The sequence below is a fragment of the Podarcis muralis genome, chromosome 3 (genome assembly GCF_964188315.1).
Source record: "Podarcis muralis chromosome 3, rPodMur119.hap1.1, whole genome shotgun sequence".
Classification (NCBI taxonomy): Eukaryota; Metazoa; Chordata; class Lepidosauria; order Squamata; family Lacertidae; genus Podarcis; species Podarcis muralis.
The window spans coordinates 18,350,076-18,368,850 of NC_135657.1; the positions used below are offsets into that span (position 1 = coordinate 18,350,076).

Consider the following 18,775-nt stretch of genomic DNA (forward strand, 5'->3'; position numbering starts at 1 on the left):
AATTGTATAAACTTCTGTTATGCCACCTCTTACTCTAAACCAAAAAAAAGAAAAAAGTTCCAAATGCTGCAACCTTTCCTCATAAGACAAATTGCTCCACTTCCTGGTTATTTTAGTTGCCCTTTTCTGAAACGTTTTATTATTTTGTTCAGTCTGATATGATCAATTTACAGTTTTTTAAAGTTTTATGTTGGCGTAACGAGGAAAGTATTTTCTGCTTTGAGATCCTAACCCTATATCACAGGATATTTAGAGGGGGAAATATAATGCAATATCTGAAAATCATGGTTTGGACATGGGTGGCCGGGGAGAGGTGGAAGATACTGTTCACTGTGTGTTGTATTGTTCCCTATGTAATCCTCTTGGGATAGTTTTTTTAAAGAGATTCTTGTTTCTTTATTGGTCAGTAGGAAATGAAGATACAGTAGGTATTTATTGTAACCCACCCATCTGACCAGGTTGCTCCAGCCACTCTGGGTGACTTCCAACAAAATATGAAAGGGCACAACAAAATTAAAAGCTTCTCAAAACAGGGTTGCCTTCAGATGTCTGCGAAAAGTCATATAATTGTTTTATCTCTTTGACATCTGATGGGAGGGCGTTCCACAGGGTGGGTGCAACTGCTGAGAAGGCTCTCTGCTTAGTTCTCTGTAACTTCAGTTCTCACTGTGAGGGAACTGCCAGAAGGCCACTGAGCGGGACCTCAGTGTCCAGGCCAAACTATGGGGGAGGGGTAGCTCCTTCAGGTACACTAGTTGATTGATATACATACAGTAACATATTTAAAGTTTCTTAACCAATCAGATCAGACTAAAATGTAGCTTACAAAATGGGGTAAAACAGGTGCTGGGGATCACCTGTACTTATATGTCTCTCTCTGGTTGATTATGCCCATATTTTTGTGTTGACCACGAGTTTTTAGCAAATAAACGTGACTACTTTATGACACAGACACCGTCCTGGGATGACACATCAGGATGAATCCCCCTATCTAAAACCTCATTTAAATATCTACTAGAACCAAAGGGTAGGATTCCCTCATCAATGGAAGCCATGCAGGACTTCCACTTGCACAATAGGGCTTTTCCTCCTCTCTTCCCCCTGCACCCCTCAAAATGGGCTCTAGGGGTGTTGGGAGAACCAGAGAAGCCTCATCACTGGGAGCCAGTGTGGTGTAGTGGTTAAGAGCAGCAGTCTCATAATCTGGTGAACCAGGTTTGCGTCTCCGCTCCTCCACATGCAGCTGCTGGGTGACCTTGGGCTAGTCACACTTCTTTGAAGTCTCTCAGTCTCACTCACCTTACAGAGTGTTTGTTGTGGGGGAGGAAGGGAAAGGAGAATGTTAGCCGCTTTGAGACTCCTAAGGGTACTGATAAAATGGGATATTAAATCCAAACTCTTCTTCTTCAGCAGCAGCAGCAGCAGCAGCAGCAGCAGCGGAAGGCTCGGAACCAAGGTAGTGGTTGTGGAGCACTAAGACAGGTCAGAGGATGACGGGTAGGGCAGAATGGTTGGATGCTGAACAAGCAACCGGCTTGAGTGAGAGAGAGGAAGAAGAGTCAGACAGCACTGCAGGTGTAGGACAGGCAGCTGCAGATGAGGACTGAGGCTGCAACAGATTAATAACAACAAATAATAACGATGATGGTTTTGATTTATACCCCACCCTTCTGGCTGGGTTTCCCCAGCCACGGACAGGAGCCTGCTGGTCCTACTGTACTTTAATTCCCTCCTCCTTTGACTTCAAGGGCACGAAGAGTTCAGAGCACAGAGAGCACCTTCCCAATGGAGTTCACAACTGCTGGGAAAAGAGCCAGACAGGAGGTACAGATTGTCAGTTCTGGCAACTGCTTTACTATGGCCAGTCTTGCCCATAGGTTTCTGTTTGTATTTTCTTTCCTTGAATAGATAAGCAACTTATTCTGATGGACCCTAGTCTCACATGCATGTCCATATTCCTTGAAACAACGCAGAAAGCCATTTACAAGACCTTCAATCCTTATTTATTTATTTATTTATTAAGGGCTGCGTGCTTAGAGATTGTGATACATTTGCGTTATCATACCTTATTATCAATTGGTGGCAAAGGCCTGGAATCTGGCAGTGGGAGAAAAACTGGCTGAATGCAACAGACAGACAGCTAAGGGGAATGAAATAAAAAGGGCCTGTTTGATGGTACATGGTACCCATTTATGACCTATGTGGTCTAACGAAGTGGTCTAAACCTTCCAACTGATTCCCAGAAATCTATCTGGCTTGATCCAGTTCCAAGGCACCGTTGGTCTTTGGGTTAGAGAACAAAAAAACTAAAGCAAAAAATGAGAAACACATTTTCTTTATTGAAAGTCCTGATAATGATCTCCTGATCTCTTCATTTTAGTTCTGATATAAGAGTTTGCTGATGATCACCCAGTGTTTATTTTGTATCCTTACTGCAGTATGATTGCTGATGTTTGTTTTATATTGCTCTGCTTGTTTATGTATCTCTTCAAAAATAATCTAAACATTTAGGGTTTTTTTGTGGGGGGGGGGTTTTGTTTAAAAACACCTTATCAAGAATTGTCATTTTGTTTGGTTGAAATCCGGCTAGCAGATTGGTATGAAGTACAATAAAAGCTTTATGTCCTCCCTCCTTTCAGTTTGAGAGCTTGAGAACTAAACCAGCAGTTCTTAAATCCCTTTCCTACACAGATAATTCAAAATTGTTGGGGGGTCTCGGCTGACCACTTACCAAACTCCCCCCCCCCTTCAGCACTAACATTATTGTCAATACTATCACTATATTGTGAAAATCACAGCCCCAGGCTGGGGCACTGAGAAGGTTGCCTTTAACTGGTAGATTTCATGGGGGAAATTGGTACTGTTATAAAAATCACAGATCCTAAACCAGGGCTTTGGTGCCCTATTTTATAAATCTAGCCTGTGTCAAAATGGCCTAAATTTCCACTATCAGGAACAAATAAACCAAGTGCAGATACCCTAAACTCTTCCACAATATTTCTGTGGACCACCTGAATGGAACTTGTGCTCCATAGGATAGTTGGTTTGCTGGGTCAGACCTACATCCAGTTTTAAGCATATTTATAGAAAAGTAAATGCCATATTTTCTTCCTGGTAAGTATGCTGAAGAGTCCTGGTTTGAGGCCCATCTAAAGGCATTTTGACAGGACCCATTCAAACATCCCTGCGAAGCTCTTAAGTTGGGTATGATGAAGCTACCGGTAATTGCTCCTTAGGTTGCTTCTAGGAAACTTCTATGCACCTCTCGTGACTAGTAGCCATTGATAAACTTATGAACATTGATTCATCTAATTCTAAATAAAGCCATCTATGCTAGTGTATATCATCGCATCTGTCGGCAATTAATTCCCTCAATTAATTAAGCATTGTACAAATAAGTCATTTTTAAAATTCCTGAAATTAGCAATGCACCTATGCACATTTTAAGATGTTACCATACCCCACTGAATTCAGTACAGCTTGCACCTAGGCTGCACATTTTACTCTATTTTCACAGGGATGGAGGAATAAGTTTATTCACTTTCTCCATCATTTTATAAAACTCTTACCATGTTCCTCCTTGGATAATATCCCCCCCCCCCCCCAAAAAGCTCCAGGCCCATAAGCCATTTTTTGTAGCAAAGCTGTGCCAACGCTCTACAGGTTTTTAAGCAGTCCTTGCTTGAAGACACACTTGTTCATTGCTGCTTTTATGGAATGCTTTTAACTGAGCTGCTAAAACAGTGGTGCTGTTTTCTTCTGATTATATTATGTTTTATTATTGTACTGGGCAACTTGCTGCAGTTTGTACATACTATTTTAAGGTTACTGGGAGTTTTAAAGTTTGTTATGTTGTCACTACATATTTCAGAATATTTTCCTGGAAAATGGTTCAATTTTTTTTAGATGAATATTTTTTTATTGCCCTGTCCTAGATATTGATCAGACAATACAGTGCAAGTCTTTCTGTCTCCCCTCAGAAGCAAGTCACATTGTTTTTAGTGGGACTTACTCCCAGGTTAAGCGGCAATTGGATTGCAGCCTTGCTTTGTTGGGGCACCCACGTTTGCATTCCTATCTGGATCCACTGGAAATGTCTTTAACTGCATTAGGATAGTGGATTGTGGATCTTAAGTATTCTTGATTGTTACAGTTTATATTCTCTTTTCTCCAAGGAGCTCAGAGCTAAATACTGTACCCAACTCACTTCTAGTCCGTTGTGTTTAGGTTTTCAGCCTTTTTGTTTTCACTTTCATTCTTTCCTGACAAAGTTGGGCACAAAGCAGCCAAACCTAAGCTAACTTAAGCCCCATCAGTTTCAACAGGAATGTTAAGCAGCACTTAAAACTCTCTCATGTGGTTCTGAAATTTTAAATAGGTCCTGAATTATTGTTCCGGTCCTCTCTCAATTTTATTTTCTCTGACCGATTGTGGATCTTGATTAGGAGTTGGGCTGTATAACCCCCATTTTCCTAGAACAGTCTTCAATTGTTATTATTATTTTAAAATCTGTTTTACGGTTCCTCCTATTGTTGAATTTTATTTTTTTAAATTTTTTGCCGCTTCATATAATAGCAGAACCTCGTACTTGAAGGAGCAGCGACCGAAACATTAATAATGGCTGGCACTTTTTAAGTGTGTGTGTGTGTGTGCATGTGCAAAGAATTATAACTGCAATGCAGTTGCCATTCTTTGGGAGCAGCTTCATTCACGGCAACCTTTCACTTCGTGGGGTTGCCTTCTCCATCGGCGTTTCTCCTTGACAATGACACAGAAAAGAGACACACACAGAAAGAAAGGCCTGCACGCTGCACTCCCCCAGTCGGTCCCTTATTTCACAAAAGGGCGCCCAGTCGCGGCACCCACACCCCTTCCAACTTATTCGAAGCAGCCATGGTGACCTATATCCATAATCCGGCAGCCCCCCGCCCTCACCCCGAGCAGCCGGCGGCAGAGAAGCCCCCTCGCCCTCCTCCTCCTCCTCCAATCCCACCCGCTTCCCCTACAACCGCGGCGGCGCCTTTTTGCAAAACCGGCAGCGGCCTCCTCCCGCCCTCCCCAGCTGCCCTTCAAACCGGCCGGCCAATGGCAAAAATCGGCGCGGCGGCCGGCGGCCAATGAAGCGAAGGCAGCGAAGCGGTTGCCAGGCAGGTTGGGCCGAGCAGGTCCAATCGGGGGCTCACCCAACCCAGCGCAGAGGAGGGAGGAGGAGGCGGCGGCGGCGGCGAGGAGAAACCGAGGGAGGGCGACGAGAGGAGGCCGGGCCGGCGGCGGCGGGAGAGGCCGAGCGAGCGCTTTCGAGGTCCGGGATGCCCTACAAGCTGAAGAAAGAGAAGGTGAGCGAGCGGGGGGCGGAGGCGCCCCGGGGCCGGCCCACCCCCCCATCTCTCTCTGGCGCCACCCCGCCCCAGGGCCGGGGCGGTGGGGTGGGCGGGAGCGCCCGGGCGCCAAAGCCTTTCCCGGGGCCTGGCGGCATCCGAGCTCGGGGCCTCCGCCGGGAGTGGAGCCGCCCCGCGCGCCGAGGGGGCCGAGGACGCGGGCAGGAAGCAGCTGCACTTGCAGCAGCCCGGGGCTTCGACGCAGGATCCGTGTGCCTGTGCAACACACACACACATCCAGGACTAGCAAATCAGTGCACACACACCTGCAGGTCTAGGTTTGCAACACACACACACGTATGTATATCCTATGTAGGAAAGGGCGCACTGGCCACACAATGCACCACATATTTGTTACTACCCCTGAGCACGGGCCTCTTGGGTTAAGCAAGCGCCCGCGCGCACACACACATCTTTATATCAATATCTGATTCACATATATTATATATAGGAAAGGTACTGACCGGGCAACGCACATCATATTTGTTACTACACTCTTAAGCACGGGCCCCCTGGGTTAAGCATACACAAGCACATATGTATCTTTATTTCTGTATCTACATCTAATGCATATATATTTAGGGTGGAGGGAGGACGCACGGGCCAGACAATGCACAGCATATTTGTTATTATCCGTGGGTTAAGCATACACACAAATACATATGTCTTTTAAATCTAATTGCAGGAAAAGACGCCCTGGTCAGACAATGCACAGCCCGTTTGTTGTTAACTGCCTCTGAGCACGGGCCCCCTGAGTTAGGCGCGCACACGCGCAGGCAGGCAAGCACCCACACGGGGGGAGAAAATGTCCGCACTCGTGCAGGAGCCTTGCACCTGGGGAGAGGCGGGCTGAGGAGGGTGTCGGCGGCGTAACACAAGGGTCCTGACGGGCAAGAGGCCGTTGCATCCTAGACGGGGTGGAAGGGGAAATGCAGGGGCCGAGAGTAAGGCGAGGGAGGGAGGAGAAGAGGCGATCGCAGCATGGTGCATAGGCAAGCGCCGTTGCATGGCACGGACGGGGGGGGGAGGGGGTTGGGTTGGGTTGAGTGCTTGCTTGCGGAGAAAGAGGGAATCTAGTAGTGACGGTCTCCGTGGCAGTTGCGGGGGGGGGGGGACCCAACACGGATCTGGGCCTGAGCGTCCTAGAATGCAGTGTGCGCGCACCGATAGCGGAGGATGCGCTGCGCTTCTTTGTATGCTTCCTTCGCGTCCATCGCTTCCGGTTCGGGGGCTCCCTGTGCAGGCGTGTTCGCGATGCCCGTGTTTGTGTGTTGCATTCGGAGGTCAGACAAGCACAATAGGCCTCACACTTGTCTTGCCATGCAGCAGGGGGAGGCCTAAGGACAGATTGCTCCCTTTAAATCGGACCCTTGTGTTTCAAGCACAAAGTTATGGGAAAAGAGTACACAGTCATTGTTGCCTTTCGCAGTGCATCGCAACCACACTTAAGTGGCACTGGGGCAAATGCAGATTTAGGCAAGCGGCAGGAGTGGAAGTGGGGCAAATTCAAGGCCTATGTAGAAAGGCACTGCTGCTATGATATTTAGGAAGGATGCATCTGCATGTAAAGAGGAAGAATCTTGAAAAAAAGGTTTGATTGTGTTATTTTGTGCGGGGCACAGAGTTCAGGTGTGCACTATGTGCAAATGCAGAGGAGGCTGTATAGGTAGTGTAAGCACCTGGTGGGGCTGTGGGTGCTAAGTGGGAGTGCACAGAGAATCCTGTGCAGACATTGGCCAGGCATTTGTGCATAACTTTAAGGGGATAGAAGACAGAACTCCTGTGAACTGCTGTACACTGCAGAAGTATGCAGAACACAAACAAACGTGCAGAGTCTAGGATTCGGAGCAGAGTCCGAAAGACTTAGCACCCTAGAAGTAATGTGCGTATCCATGTAACATGCAATGTAGGCATGGCGCCTCTGTCCAACATAGGCATGTGGCACAAATGTGTGGCTCAGTTGCAGAGAGGAAGTATGCAAAGTGGGGTATGTTGGCATGCTGAGCTAAAGGTTCATGAGTGCAACATTCCTGCTAGTGGAAGTGGACATGCATTGCATAGGGAAGGCTGCATGTTCAGTTTCCAGAAGCTCTCAGTAGGGCCAAGAAAGACTTCTATCTAAACCCTGAAAAACAGCTGCCAGGCTTTAGATGGCTTTGAACTTAGAACAAGACCTGTTCCTGTGTACCAGTGTTCACCTTCATGAAGCAGGAACATGTAAATAATAATAATAATAATAATAATAATAATAATAATAATAATAATAATAATTTTCTTATACCCCACCAGTGTTCGAAACTCCCGTTGTTTTAGGCGCATTTTGCGACAGGGAATTTCATTAGCACAAGCAATTTCTGAGCTCTGGGTGCAGCACTGTGCCTAAAATTTCATATTAAAACTGCAGAGTGGAAGGAAAGGAGGACCTTTTTTCTGCCTCCCCACTTCCAGTTACTCTCCGAAGACTGGAGAAGAGACCCTCTTAAGAATATTAGGGGGGTGGGCAGGGGAAGGACTGGACCTTGCAAAAAATGAACATAATATTTTAGCTGCAGTTCATTCCTTTTCAGCTTTGTATTCTTGTTATTTAAAAAGTGTGCCTAGACATTACGTTGGTGTGCCCATAACCTAGATTTAAGTTACCATTTAGCTCCTAGCTTCATATCTTAGTTTCTAACACTGTACCCCACCCATCTGACTGGGTTACCCTGGCCACTCTGGGCGGCTTCCAGCAAAATATGGGGGGGGGGGGACGGACCTCACATCAAACATTAAAAGCTTCTTAAAACAGGGCTGCCTTCAGATGTCTATGAAAAGTCATGTAGTTGTTTATCTGTTTGACATCTGACTGGAGGGCGTTCCTCAAGGCGGAACTGTGAAGGCCCTCTGCCTGGTTCCTTGTAACATCACTTCTCGCAATGAGGGAAGGGCCAGAATGCCCTTGGAGCTGGACTTCAGTGTCTGAGACGAATAATGGGGGTAGAGACACTCTTTTAGGTATACAGGGCTGAAGCTGTTAGGGCTTTAAAGGTCAACACCGGCACTTTGATTTGTGCTTGGAAACATACAGGGAGCCAATGTAGATCTTTTAGGACCAGTGTTCTATGACCCTGATGGCTGCTCCCAGTCACCAGTCTAGCAACTGCATTTGGGATTAATTGTAGTTTCCAAGTAGCCCCTGGTTCCGATTAAATGAGAGGTATCATTCACATACTGAGGAACACTCAGTCCAAATCCCCTGATGATCTCTCCCACCTTTTATTTGAGCAGCAGATATGGACCTAAAGGCACAACACAGACTCTCTTCACAATATGGTTATCAAACACATGCATTTCACAGCACAAAACAAAAGTGGTCCTGCAGCATGGATACTATTTGTTATTATTTCTATCCCACCTTTCCTCAGACAAGCCCGTTCTGCTCCCCATTTTATCCTCAAAGCAACCCTGCACCATAGACTAGTCTGAGAGTGAATGGCTGGCTCAAAGTCACCCAGCAAGCTTCATAGCTGAGTGAGGATTTGAACCCTGGCCTAGTCCTTGTCCAGTACTCTTAACCACTATGCTGCACAGGCTCACTAAAGCGTCATTTTCCGCAGCAGCCCATCACATATGCCTTGGCGCAGGTCAAATTCCCTTGCGAAATATGTTTTAATATAACTTGTAAATGTATTTTCCTTACCTGTGATGAAGTTCCTTTAGATTGTAGCCTGTACACACTTGCCTGAGAGAGAGCCCCATTGAATTCTGCCTTGGTCAGTACGGCTTCTGTCTGTGTTAGGGTGGGAAAAATAGGCCGAATACAGATTTGGTTGACTGTCCACACACCAGTTGAATGGAGCTCCCTCCCCGCAGCTTGAGAACCTCTTTTCAGTTTGTCCTCCAGTCTTTGTTCTCTGCCTGCATTGCAAACTGCTTTCTAAATAGCAGTTTACTAGCATTTGCTTGCTGTTGGCAGATAAGCCCTTTCCCATGGAGGATGGCAGGAGCAGAGACTCGGCTGCTCTGGCTAAGGCAGAGAGAGCAACAGGCTGCAAAACAGGCAGCTGCCCCCCACCAGTGGGTGGGACTTCAAGAGAGTCAGGTGCCCTTTTTAAAGGGAAGAGAATTGATCGTTCTAGCAGAAGCACTTGGATGATGATCAGTGTGTTTCCATACACAGACCTTTCTCTTGCGCCAGGAAGTTTGTGTCTCTTAGGCACCGACATGGAGACCATGGTATAGGAGCCTATTTATGGGATGGTGTCCTCTTTTTCTGTTGGCTAGCCTTGCAGGATCCATGAACTTTGTTAAGCTGTTGGTAAAAGAGTGCATCTGAAAGTGCTTTTTTCCTGTTCTTTTTCCTCCTTAGGAGCCTCCAAAGTCTACTAAAAGCACTACGAAAGCCAGTAGCAGCAGTGGCAGCAGCAGCGGTGGTGGTGGTGGTGGCAGCAGTGGCACTGGCAAAGATGGAGGCACGGAGAATTCAGAAGAGGTAGGATGCTGAAGTCGTCTTTTGCATGATGTATGTTGCAGACTGGTTGGCTTAGAGGAGACTTCCCCGACACGGGGACCACCAGATATTTGGGACTGCAACTTCCATCCGTGTTCCTATCAGCCCCTGTGCTGATAGGTTATTGTGAGATCAGAGAGGGAGAAGGGGATTGGTAAAGGAAGAATGGAAACCACCAGTAGAAATTAAATCTCTACGCAAGCCGAAAAAGCATGTGAGAGGTTGCAGTATGTGGTGGTTTAGCATGTAACATAATAATTAAGTGTCTGAACTATAAAATTCAAATCTACCGTTGGTGTTGGAACTCCTGAAATTACTTCTATTCAAGCCACACAGCCTCAGCAGATTCCATTTCCTCATCTGAAACATGGTGATTATAATAATGATATACTGCACCTTATGTGGTTGTTTTGCGGATTGCAACAAAATCATATACATAAAACAGTTCGGACAATTATAAATTTTGTATAAGTGTTGAATATAATCCATCTATCAGGTTTTGGTAATTTGTGATTATTTCCTGAGTTCTTTTACCTACCCTCTTATTTAATTATAAAATACGGTCGTTTTAGATGAAAAATAGGCAGAACCTATTTTATGGGTTTGGTTTTTTTTAATTAAGAGCGATAAAGGGTGAGAACTAAACCTTGTGGGAAAGGAACCAAACAGAAGACTAGTCAAGTGTGTGTGTCTAGGGTAGATGGAGATTACCAGAATACTATTTTGGTGCACAGAATTAATGGCAGAGAAATTCAAGTGAAGGATGTTTAGCTTAATTGATGGCATTCATGGAATTGACTGTGGTAGAAAAGCGTACAGGTTGCGGACTTGTTTTCAAAATCTAAAAGAAGATTTTGCTTTTTTTTCCCCTCCTTGAAATTCAAATAAGTGGCAGTATTGTAAATAGAAAAAAAGGAGAAAGGTTAGAACAAAAATATCTGTTTCTCTATTTAGACTGAAACATTTTTTGGGGCTGCAGGTGTTTTTGAACTACACCTCCCATCATCCCTGACATTGACCATTCTGGTTGGGGCTGATGGGAGTTGTAGTCCAAAACATCCGGAGGACACCAGATTGGTGAAGTTTGGGTTAAAGGGACAGCAGTGCTGCAGGATTCGAAGCACAAGGGTTCTTCTTCCCATGGTACAATGTGTGTATTGTCAAAGATGAGGATGCCTGTGTGGTAGTGAAGTTCTCTTAGAGTTAATCCTTCGTTGAGGCTTCTTGATGAGGTTCTGGTAGATAAGGTTCCCCCTCCTTGGGGTCTGCTTCCATTTAGCACTGACACCTCAGCCTTAGAAAACATGAGGTGGTCTTATTTTGGAATAAGAATCAAAGGTCCATTTAATGGTCATTTGAAGATAGGGCTGGGAAAATTCCAGCTGCTTTGTTGCTTGGGTTCTTAAACTCTTGATGCTGTCATCTAGGAATTGGAAAGGTCTGCAGGATCTGATAATAGCTTTTAAAAATGGAGGCCTAGGACTTGAAATTATTTTTCATCAGCTGTGAGTTTGGAATAAGTTTTTTTGTGCCTGAAGTCGAGAGTGCTCCAAAGATATATCCTCCAATCAATAGCTTTTAATAAGTCGGGGCAACTCTAGAATAATAAATTCTAGTAGTGTACTAAAATATGTGAACACAATTGGGAATTCCACCTGGTGTATATTTGCTCATTGTGTCCCAAGTAGGAAGAGGAACACCATCCACTGTGTTGGTCAGCAGATATCTTGGGGGTTTCCCACGACATGACCCAGGGAGGAGTCAGGCTAGCATTTCCTGAGTCAATGGAAGATTCCCATTTTCCTACTTGAATGTGTTGGTGGTAGACCTCTCCTTCCCATTTTGAATCACAGGAGTCCTAAACATTAGCTTTTCAAGGTTAGATCCCTTTGATAATATTATTGATCACACCCGGGTTGGTGGTGGTGGTGGTGGGAGAAACTGTGGCTCTCCAGAAGTAGTTGGACTTCTAGCTGCCATCATCTGTGACCTTGGCCATTCTGGTTAGGAGTCGGGAGTCCACAAGTCCCCTTTCTTTGGATTAAACCAAACAATGTATTGTGGAAAGCTTTCCATCTCCTAATGGCAGTGAGGACAGGGTTATTGCTTTCCCCAAAGGTAGCTGGTTGCTCTCAGATGTAGTGGAAGATGCTGTCCCATAATTTTAGAAGACATCTGAAGGCAGCCCTGTTTAGGGAAGTTTTTAATGTCTGATGTTTTACTGTATTTTTAATATTTTGTTGGAAGTCACCCAGAGTGGCTGGGGAAACCCAGCCAGATGGGTGGGGTATTATTATTATTAATTATAATAATTAGTGTTGAAGTAAGATTCAACTTGGGGTGGGCAGATGGGGTTATTGGTTTGTTCCTGTTCTTGTTGCTATTATGCTTTTTGTGTTTTTTATCTTGTGTTTTTATGTTGAGATCTACAGATGAAGGATGGTATACAAATTTAATAATAATCATCATCTCTGGTTGCAGAAACAGACTTCTTTTATTGGCTTGAGGTAGAGTAGGGTGAAGAAAGGGACTAAGCAAGCACCGGGAAATGCCTCTTTTCTTGTATTGTTGTCTTGAAGATTTACTGTAAGTCCTAACGTTCAGGGACAAGAGCCCCTTTCATATAATGTAGGAACGCTTATTCACAGATATGTATATTTGTGGGCATCAAGGCCATATTCACAGCATACATTCGAAGTTCTGTGATACCACTTTGAACAGTCACGGCTGTCTCCCAAGAATTATGGGAACTGCAGTTTTTTAAGGGTGCTTGAGAGTTGTTGGGAGAGCCCTATTCCATTTCAGGAGCTACAATTCCCAGAGTGGTTTAGCAGTTAATACCTCCCCACAGGGAACTCTTGAGAATTGTAGCCCTGTGAGGGAATAGGGGCCTCCTAATAACTCTCAACACCCTAATCCAGGCTTCCTCACCCTCCAGATGTTTTGAGACTACAATTCCCATCATCCCCGACCACTGGTCCTGCTAGCTAGGGCTCATGGAAATTGTAGGCCAAAAACATCTGGAGGGCCGAGGTTGAGGAAGCCTGCCCTAAACAAACTACAGCTCCCACAGTTTTTGGACGGAAGCCATGACAGTCTAAAGTTCTTTAAATGTATGGTGTGAATGTGGCCGAAGACAGAGGGAATAAAATGAGAAAGTGAGGTCAGGCTGCTGAAAATATTTTAGGCTATCATACAGGCCCCACTTATCTGGGAGTAAGCCCCATTGAATTAATTGAGATTTACTTCTGAGTAGACATGGTTAGGATTGCAGCCATACTCTTTTTAGATGCCACCAGGCACTCTTGTCATATTTTTTGTTGCACCAGAATACAGCTACCCTTGTGGCATTGATTAAAAGTTGCTAATGACGATGGCTGGAGTTCTTTCAAACTATCAGTAAATAATGTTCTGTTGCGCTAGCATGGCTATTACTATTCAATGAAACAACAGCTCTAGTTTTCACACAGCCTAAAAAAGCAATGCCGATGCAGTTTCTGAAAGCATAGTTGTGAGTGTGTGACACCTAAGAATGTGCTAAGCAATTGTGAGCATCCTGGAAGCAAGTGTAAAACTAACTTGAGGCTTTCCGTTAATTTCGGCTGAGAAGCTGTTGCTATGCCCCAGCAGTTGGCATGAAAGAATTGGGGGTGTCAGCTTTTGCCCTCTTGAGTAGGGCTGGGGAAAAATATTCCAGATTTCCTAGGTTGCCCTAACTTAACTGTTTAGGGGCCTAGCACTAAAGCTCATGGCAAAGTCATGTGGGTCAGGAATCCCTATTTTTCCGTATTTGGGATTTATCCCGTTCTTCCTTCGCATTGGGGAAGGCATGGAAGAAAACCTGCAAACTGTTCAGCAGCTTGCATCAATTAGCAAGATGTTCTTTGGGCTGAAAATAATTAGAATAGCAAATGGGTCGGAGAAGCTCAGAAGCTGTCCTCTATTCCTGCTGTGTTGGAGCTGGGCAGCAGTCACGCCCTAGCAAAGAATGATCTTTAGTTCCTTCTAATGGGTGTGCATCTACATAGAGGTGAACCCGGCAGTTACCAGAGCAATCAGATGCTGAAATATAATGTCTGTGTGCAGGCTTTTAATGTGCAGAGATCTGGACACAAACCAAGAACTCCGTTGTCTCGCTCCTATAGAGGGCAGGGCACATTTTCAGTCTGCATTGCTTTTTGATGCCTTCTTGATGGAATTCTGGTCGCAGAGCAGAGCGGAAACAACAGCCCTCTGAAACTATTGACCTAATCAAAGCCCGCTTAAAGTAGAGAAAAGGGCCTGTGCCCTACATGCAATTCAAAGCCAGCCTTGTAGGTGTAAATCTGCAACTCCTTTCAATGGCAGCCGTTGCACCCATGCATATCCAAACTCATGCAATGCACATTTAGTCATGAGTTGGTTCTTTATCGGATGCCCTCTGATGCACAACCAGCATTCTGGTATGGTTCGTTTGCCAGAATCTCTCTGAGGTCTGGACTGGTGTTGCTACTGAACAATCCTGCCCTGCTCCATTCCTGATGTGCATTAAGATGTTCCTTGCAATTCCTCTCCTATGTCAGATCTGCCGCTGCCAAAGGTACAACACTAGTCGTACAAATGGAAGCCACACCCATTATCTCCTGCAAGTACAGACTTATTGCTTACACAGGCTGACGGGGCATGTCTTCCTTAGGCAAAACTGATTGCAGGTTTCCAGCTCTCTCCTCCAAAATAATTTGTCTTTCAGTTACTCCCCATGCAAAGGATAAATTTAGGTATTTGAGGTGTGAAAATCATCATGCGTGCAAGCTGATACGTTCTCTCATTGAAACTAATTATTGCAGCAGCGGCCTTTAGCTTGTAGTTGCTTCCAGTGTGCAGGGCAGGGCCGTGTTTACTCTTTGCTCAAACAAATCAAATTAAAATTCTGCATCGACAAAAGTTCAGTTCTGCAGTGTCCATATGCTAGGGCAAAAATGAGCACACTTGCATAATTTCCCTTGTTTAATTTATTCCCCATTTCCGTGTTACTTAATTTATCCTGGTTTTTCTAGTTAGGAAGTGGGGATGGACAAAAAAGAAGGCACTGGACTCCTGTTTTTCTCCCCCCACCTAGCCAACCAAACTTAGGAAGTCTTTGTTTATCCGTTCTCCGGCTGCTGAGATTTCAGGAGGCATTAACCACACACTTTCAAGCATGCCTTTCCAGCCACAAGAACAGGAAGCTTGCCCGCTCCTTTTTATGAATACTGAGTTTTAGTGGGAGCAGAATAAGCAGTACCATGTTAATCCTGAATCCAGTACCATGTTCTGTGTTTCTGATGCATTGCATCACACCCACTGCCCTTCTTGGAGCTTTGCTTTAGCAGAGGAAGTTCTCCCCACTTGCAAGCTCAACATCATATCAAGCTCTGTTTGTTCTGACATGTACTGTGGATGGACCATAGCTCTGCGGGTAGAGCTCATGCTTTGAGTCCAGACGGCCTCGGGTTCAATCCCTAGCATCCCCAGCTTAAAAAAAAAGAGGCTCATGTAGCAGGTGATGTGCGAAGGATATTTGCCTGACATCTTGGAGAGCTCCTCGCAGCTAGACACCAATGTGATTTTGGGAAGTTTCCTCCAGCACTGCAGGGCAGAGAACTGGCAGCCCTAATAAAGATGCCGGAAGGAACAATTAGAAATGAGCTGCTCCAGTTTGCAAAGAGAGAAGAAGAGGTGGTGATAGAGAAGCCCACAAAGTTCATTTTCCAGCAACACTAATAAAATTACCGAGCAACGGGAGCTCACCCCATCGCGGGGATTCGAACCACCGACCTTCTGATCGGCAAGTCCTAGGCTCTGTGGCTTAACCCACAGCGCCACCCGCGTCCCTCTAATAGCCTTACCCTCCGTCAATTTGCCTAGTCCTCTTAAAAGTCACCCATGCAGTAGCAGGTGCCTTGCAGTGTGGCCCTGATGCTTGAGGACATGAAACCTGCCCCTTAGTCTGAAGCACAGTTGTTGCTCAGAGCACACGGAGGGGTTATTGCATTGCAGCTGCTTGTTCTTCCGGCTTCAGAAAGAGCACGAGCAGGTTGAAGGAACAGTGAGCAGACTTAAGAGTCATTCCTGGAAATGACAAAGCAGAGGGAATCAAGGCTGCTTAGGATGCTGCCTCAATGCCAAGTCAGACCATTGGTCCATCTAGCTGGCTGGCAGCATCTTTCCGGGAATCTTTCACAGCCCTTACCTGGAGATGCTGGGGATTAGACCTGGAGCCTTGCTCATCCAGAGCAGATGCTCATTGGCTGAGCTACAGCCCGGAGGTGCCCGTTGCTGAACCGCATTGCTCTAAATGCTTGGATGCTCCCTGCCTTTCAGTAAAACGAAACAGAGCAGCTCCTGTGCTTTCAAGATGCTAGCAGGTCAGGGAGATGGATTCCAGCCTAGACATGCTATGTTGCCCAGATCCTTTGTTGGTTTCCTTTTAGTGGCTTTTGAGTGGATCAGCACTAGGAAAGCTCTCTATTCATTTCCAGGGCAAGCACAGCAGAAGAGAATCTCACACAGTAGAAACAAGAACACACACATTTTAAAAGCAGGTCTAAAAAAGAACGGTGGATGAAGACCCAAGCAAGGGAGAGGGGTGTGAGAGAGAACATTGAAAGAGCAAACATCAACATGGCAAAGGCAATTTCAAGACCCAAGCCTTGCAATGCTGGGACCTCAGAAATGAGAGATTTTGTTTAGATGTAAAGTGTGAAAAGGGACTGAGCCTTAAGCGTGGCAGGCCCTGTCCTGTGGAACTCACTGCCAGTAGAGGTTTGGCAGGAACCACCCTTCCATCCAGATTTCTTCTGTTTAGACAGGCCTTTGCAACATGAATTCTCTTTTTTAGCCAATCAGTATTTATTAATGTTTTTATGCTGATTTTATTTTCATGCATTGTACTATTGTCTTGATTTTTTACATATATAAAAGTGTGGATTATAAATATGTAGGTAAATTAAAAGAGAAGAGATACCCAACTTTACTGAATGGTCAAGCCTTGTAGTTGTCCACAGTGCCGTTTTTACATGTGTGCTGGTTTTTATATGGAAGCAGGGATCATTCAGGTATTTGATCGCTTCTGCAATCTAAGATGTCAAGCAAAAGATTTTGCACCTTAGCTCTAGCTTTCTGTTAAAAAGCTGTGGTTCTTCCATCCCACTAGCCAGGAATAGGAATGGCTACAGCGGTTCCTTCCCACATAAAGAAGAATGAAGGATTATGCAAACCTGTTCACTTATAAGACCCTGACAAAAAGGGCAGGAGATCCTAAGGTTCTGCTGCTAATGGCCCAGTCTTCTTATCCTGCAATTCTACTATAGCTACTTTTCATAGAATCATAGAATTGGAAGGGACCCCAAAGGCCATCTAGCTCAACCCCCTGCAATGCAGGGATACCTTCGCCAACCCCAACTGCTTCCTTCTGACAACTTACCTTGGGATGCTAAATTGTAACGTGAGAAAGAAATCCTAAAAAGAGATATTTCGAACTCTTTTTGAGTTTCAAGTGTTTATTGCTTTGTCATTTTCAGAGTTGGAACAGAAGGCCGAAACTGGATGTGATGCTAAATTCGGCACTCGCTGCTCCCTCTTTATTTTAAAAAAGCAGCCGCTTGGCAGAGATGGGAATTTTCATCAGAACAACAGTGCGTGGGAAGAGGTTAAACCTTTCTTCTTGGCCGCCTTCTCCCCCTCTGGCTGCTATTAACCGCAAGAGGGAAGCTCCCATTCATGGAGGATAGGGCTTCTCAATGGCTACTAGCCCCCATGACCAGGTTCTGTCCCCACTTTTGGAAGGCAATGCTTCTTTGAATGCTAGTTGTGGGAATTGCAAGTGGGGAGAGAGTGTTGTTGTGCCAAGGTCCTGCTTTCGGACTTCGCATAGCCATCTGGTTGGCCTCTGAGAGAACAGGTCATTGGACCAGCTGGGCCAGGCAGCTCAACCTGCGGCCCTCCAGATGTTTTTACCTCCAGCTCCCATGATCCCTAGCTAACAGGACCAGTGGTCAGGGATGATGGGAATTGTAGTCCAGAACATCTGGAGGGCCGAAGGCTGGGGATGCCTGAGCTGGTCCATTGGTCTTTTCCAGTGGGGAGTCTTCTTACGTTCCACTGGTGCCAAAAAACCATGTTTCCTTCCATGCTGATGGTAGCAGCCGTGGGAGGCGATTTTTATGGGAAATTTCGGCAGGGAAGGAAAGGTCCTGATGAAAATCATCCCTCCTTGTTGCCTGCTATTAGTGGCTTAAAAAAAATATGCAGCAGCAAGCATCACATATAATTTAAGTCCAGAGAGAGAGAGAGAGAGACTCCCTTTTATTTCTTCTTGTCCTCAAAAATTGGGCGGGACAGTGTGCTTGTTTTTTAAGCCAGCAAACTCTGTGCAAGCACGTTTCTGACGAAAGCACAGCAATTCAGTTGCAGGAACTTCCAATAAGGCTGCTTGTTGCCTTTTAAATCTTCCGATCTCCTCTGGGCAAAACAATAAGAGGCTGTTTCTGCTTATTCTGCTGTCGCCAGGTGCTTCTCAACCAGAAATCTTCCAGGGGGGCTCATATTAGTCATTATAATTTGTGGAGGTTTTGTTGAGGTTCGTTTGCGCGTGTATTCTTCTTTTCTTTAAAAAACACTCCCAACTGACAGGCTGATACAACCTCTCTCTCTCTCCCCCTCTTTTTTTTAATATACTCTATTCAAGATTCTGGGGAAGGATGAGCTGAAAAGTGGCACAGGGCCTCTTCAGACTTATAATGAACTGGCTGTGGTGAGATCCTGTTAATATTCAGCAGGCAGCGGGGGTGGGGTGGGGGCTGGCAAGGCGCCCCATGGCCCTTGCAAGAGAAGTGGGGAGCGAGGGCTGGGCAGCAGGAAAAGGGCCATCCATTTCCAAATGTCTTTT

The 18,775-nt window shown here is 45.5% G+C and overlaps 1 protein-coding gene across 3 annotated transcripts in view; it reads left to right on the plus strand.

Annotated features, from left to right (window-relative positions):
- Positions 1 to 5,189: 5,189 nt before the first annotated feature.
- PPP2R5D (protein phosphatase 2 regulatory subunit B'delta) overlaps positions 5,190 to 18,775 on the plus strand; it is a 55,012-nt gene continuing 41,426 nt past the window's right edge. The window contains exons 1-2 of one of the 3 annotated variants that reach the window (XM_028724892.2): positions 5,190 to 5,336; positions 9,727 to 9,849. In XM_028724892.2, coding sequence (XP_028580725.1) covers positions 5,310 to 5,336; positions 9,727 to 9,849 — 150 coding nt within the window. In that variant the 5' untranslated portion in view covers positions 5,190 to 5,309. Of the gene's footprint in view, positions 5,337 to 9,524; positions 9,594 to 9,726; positions 9,850 to 18,775 lie in introns of those variants that run through there. The other 2 variants (XM_077925505.1, XM_077925504.1) reach the window with 2 other exon arrangements.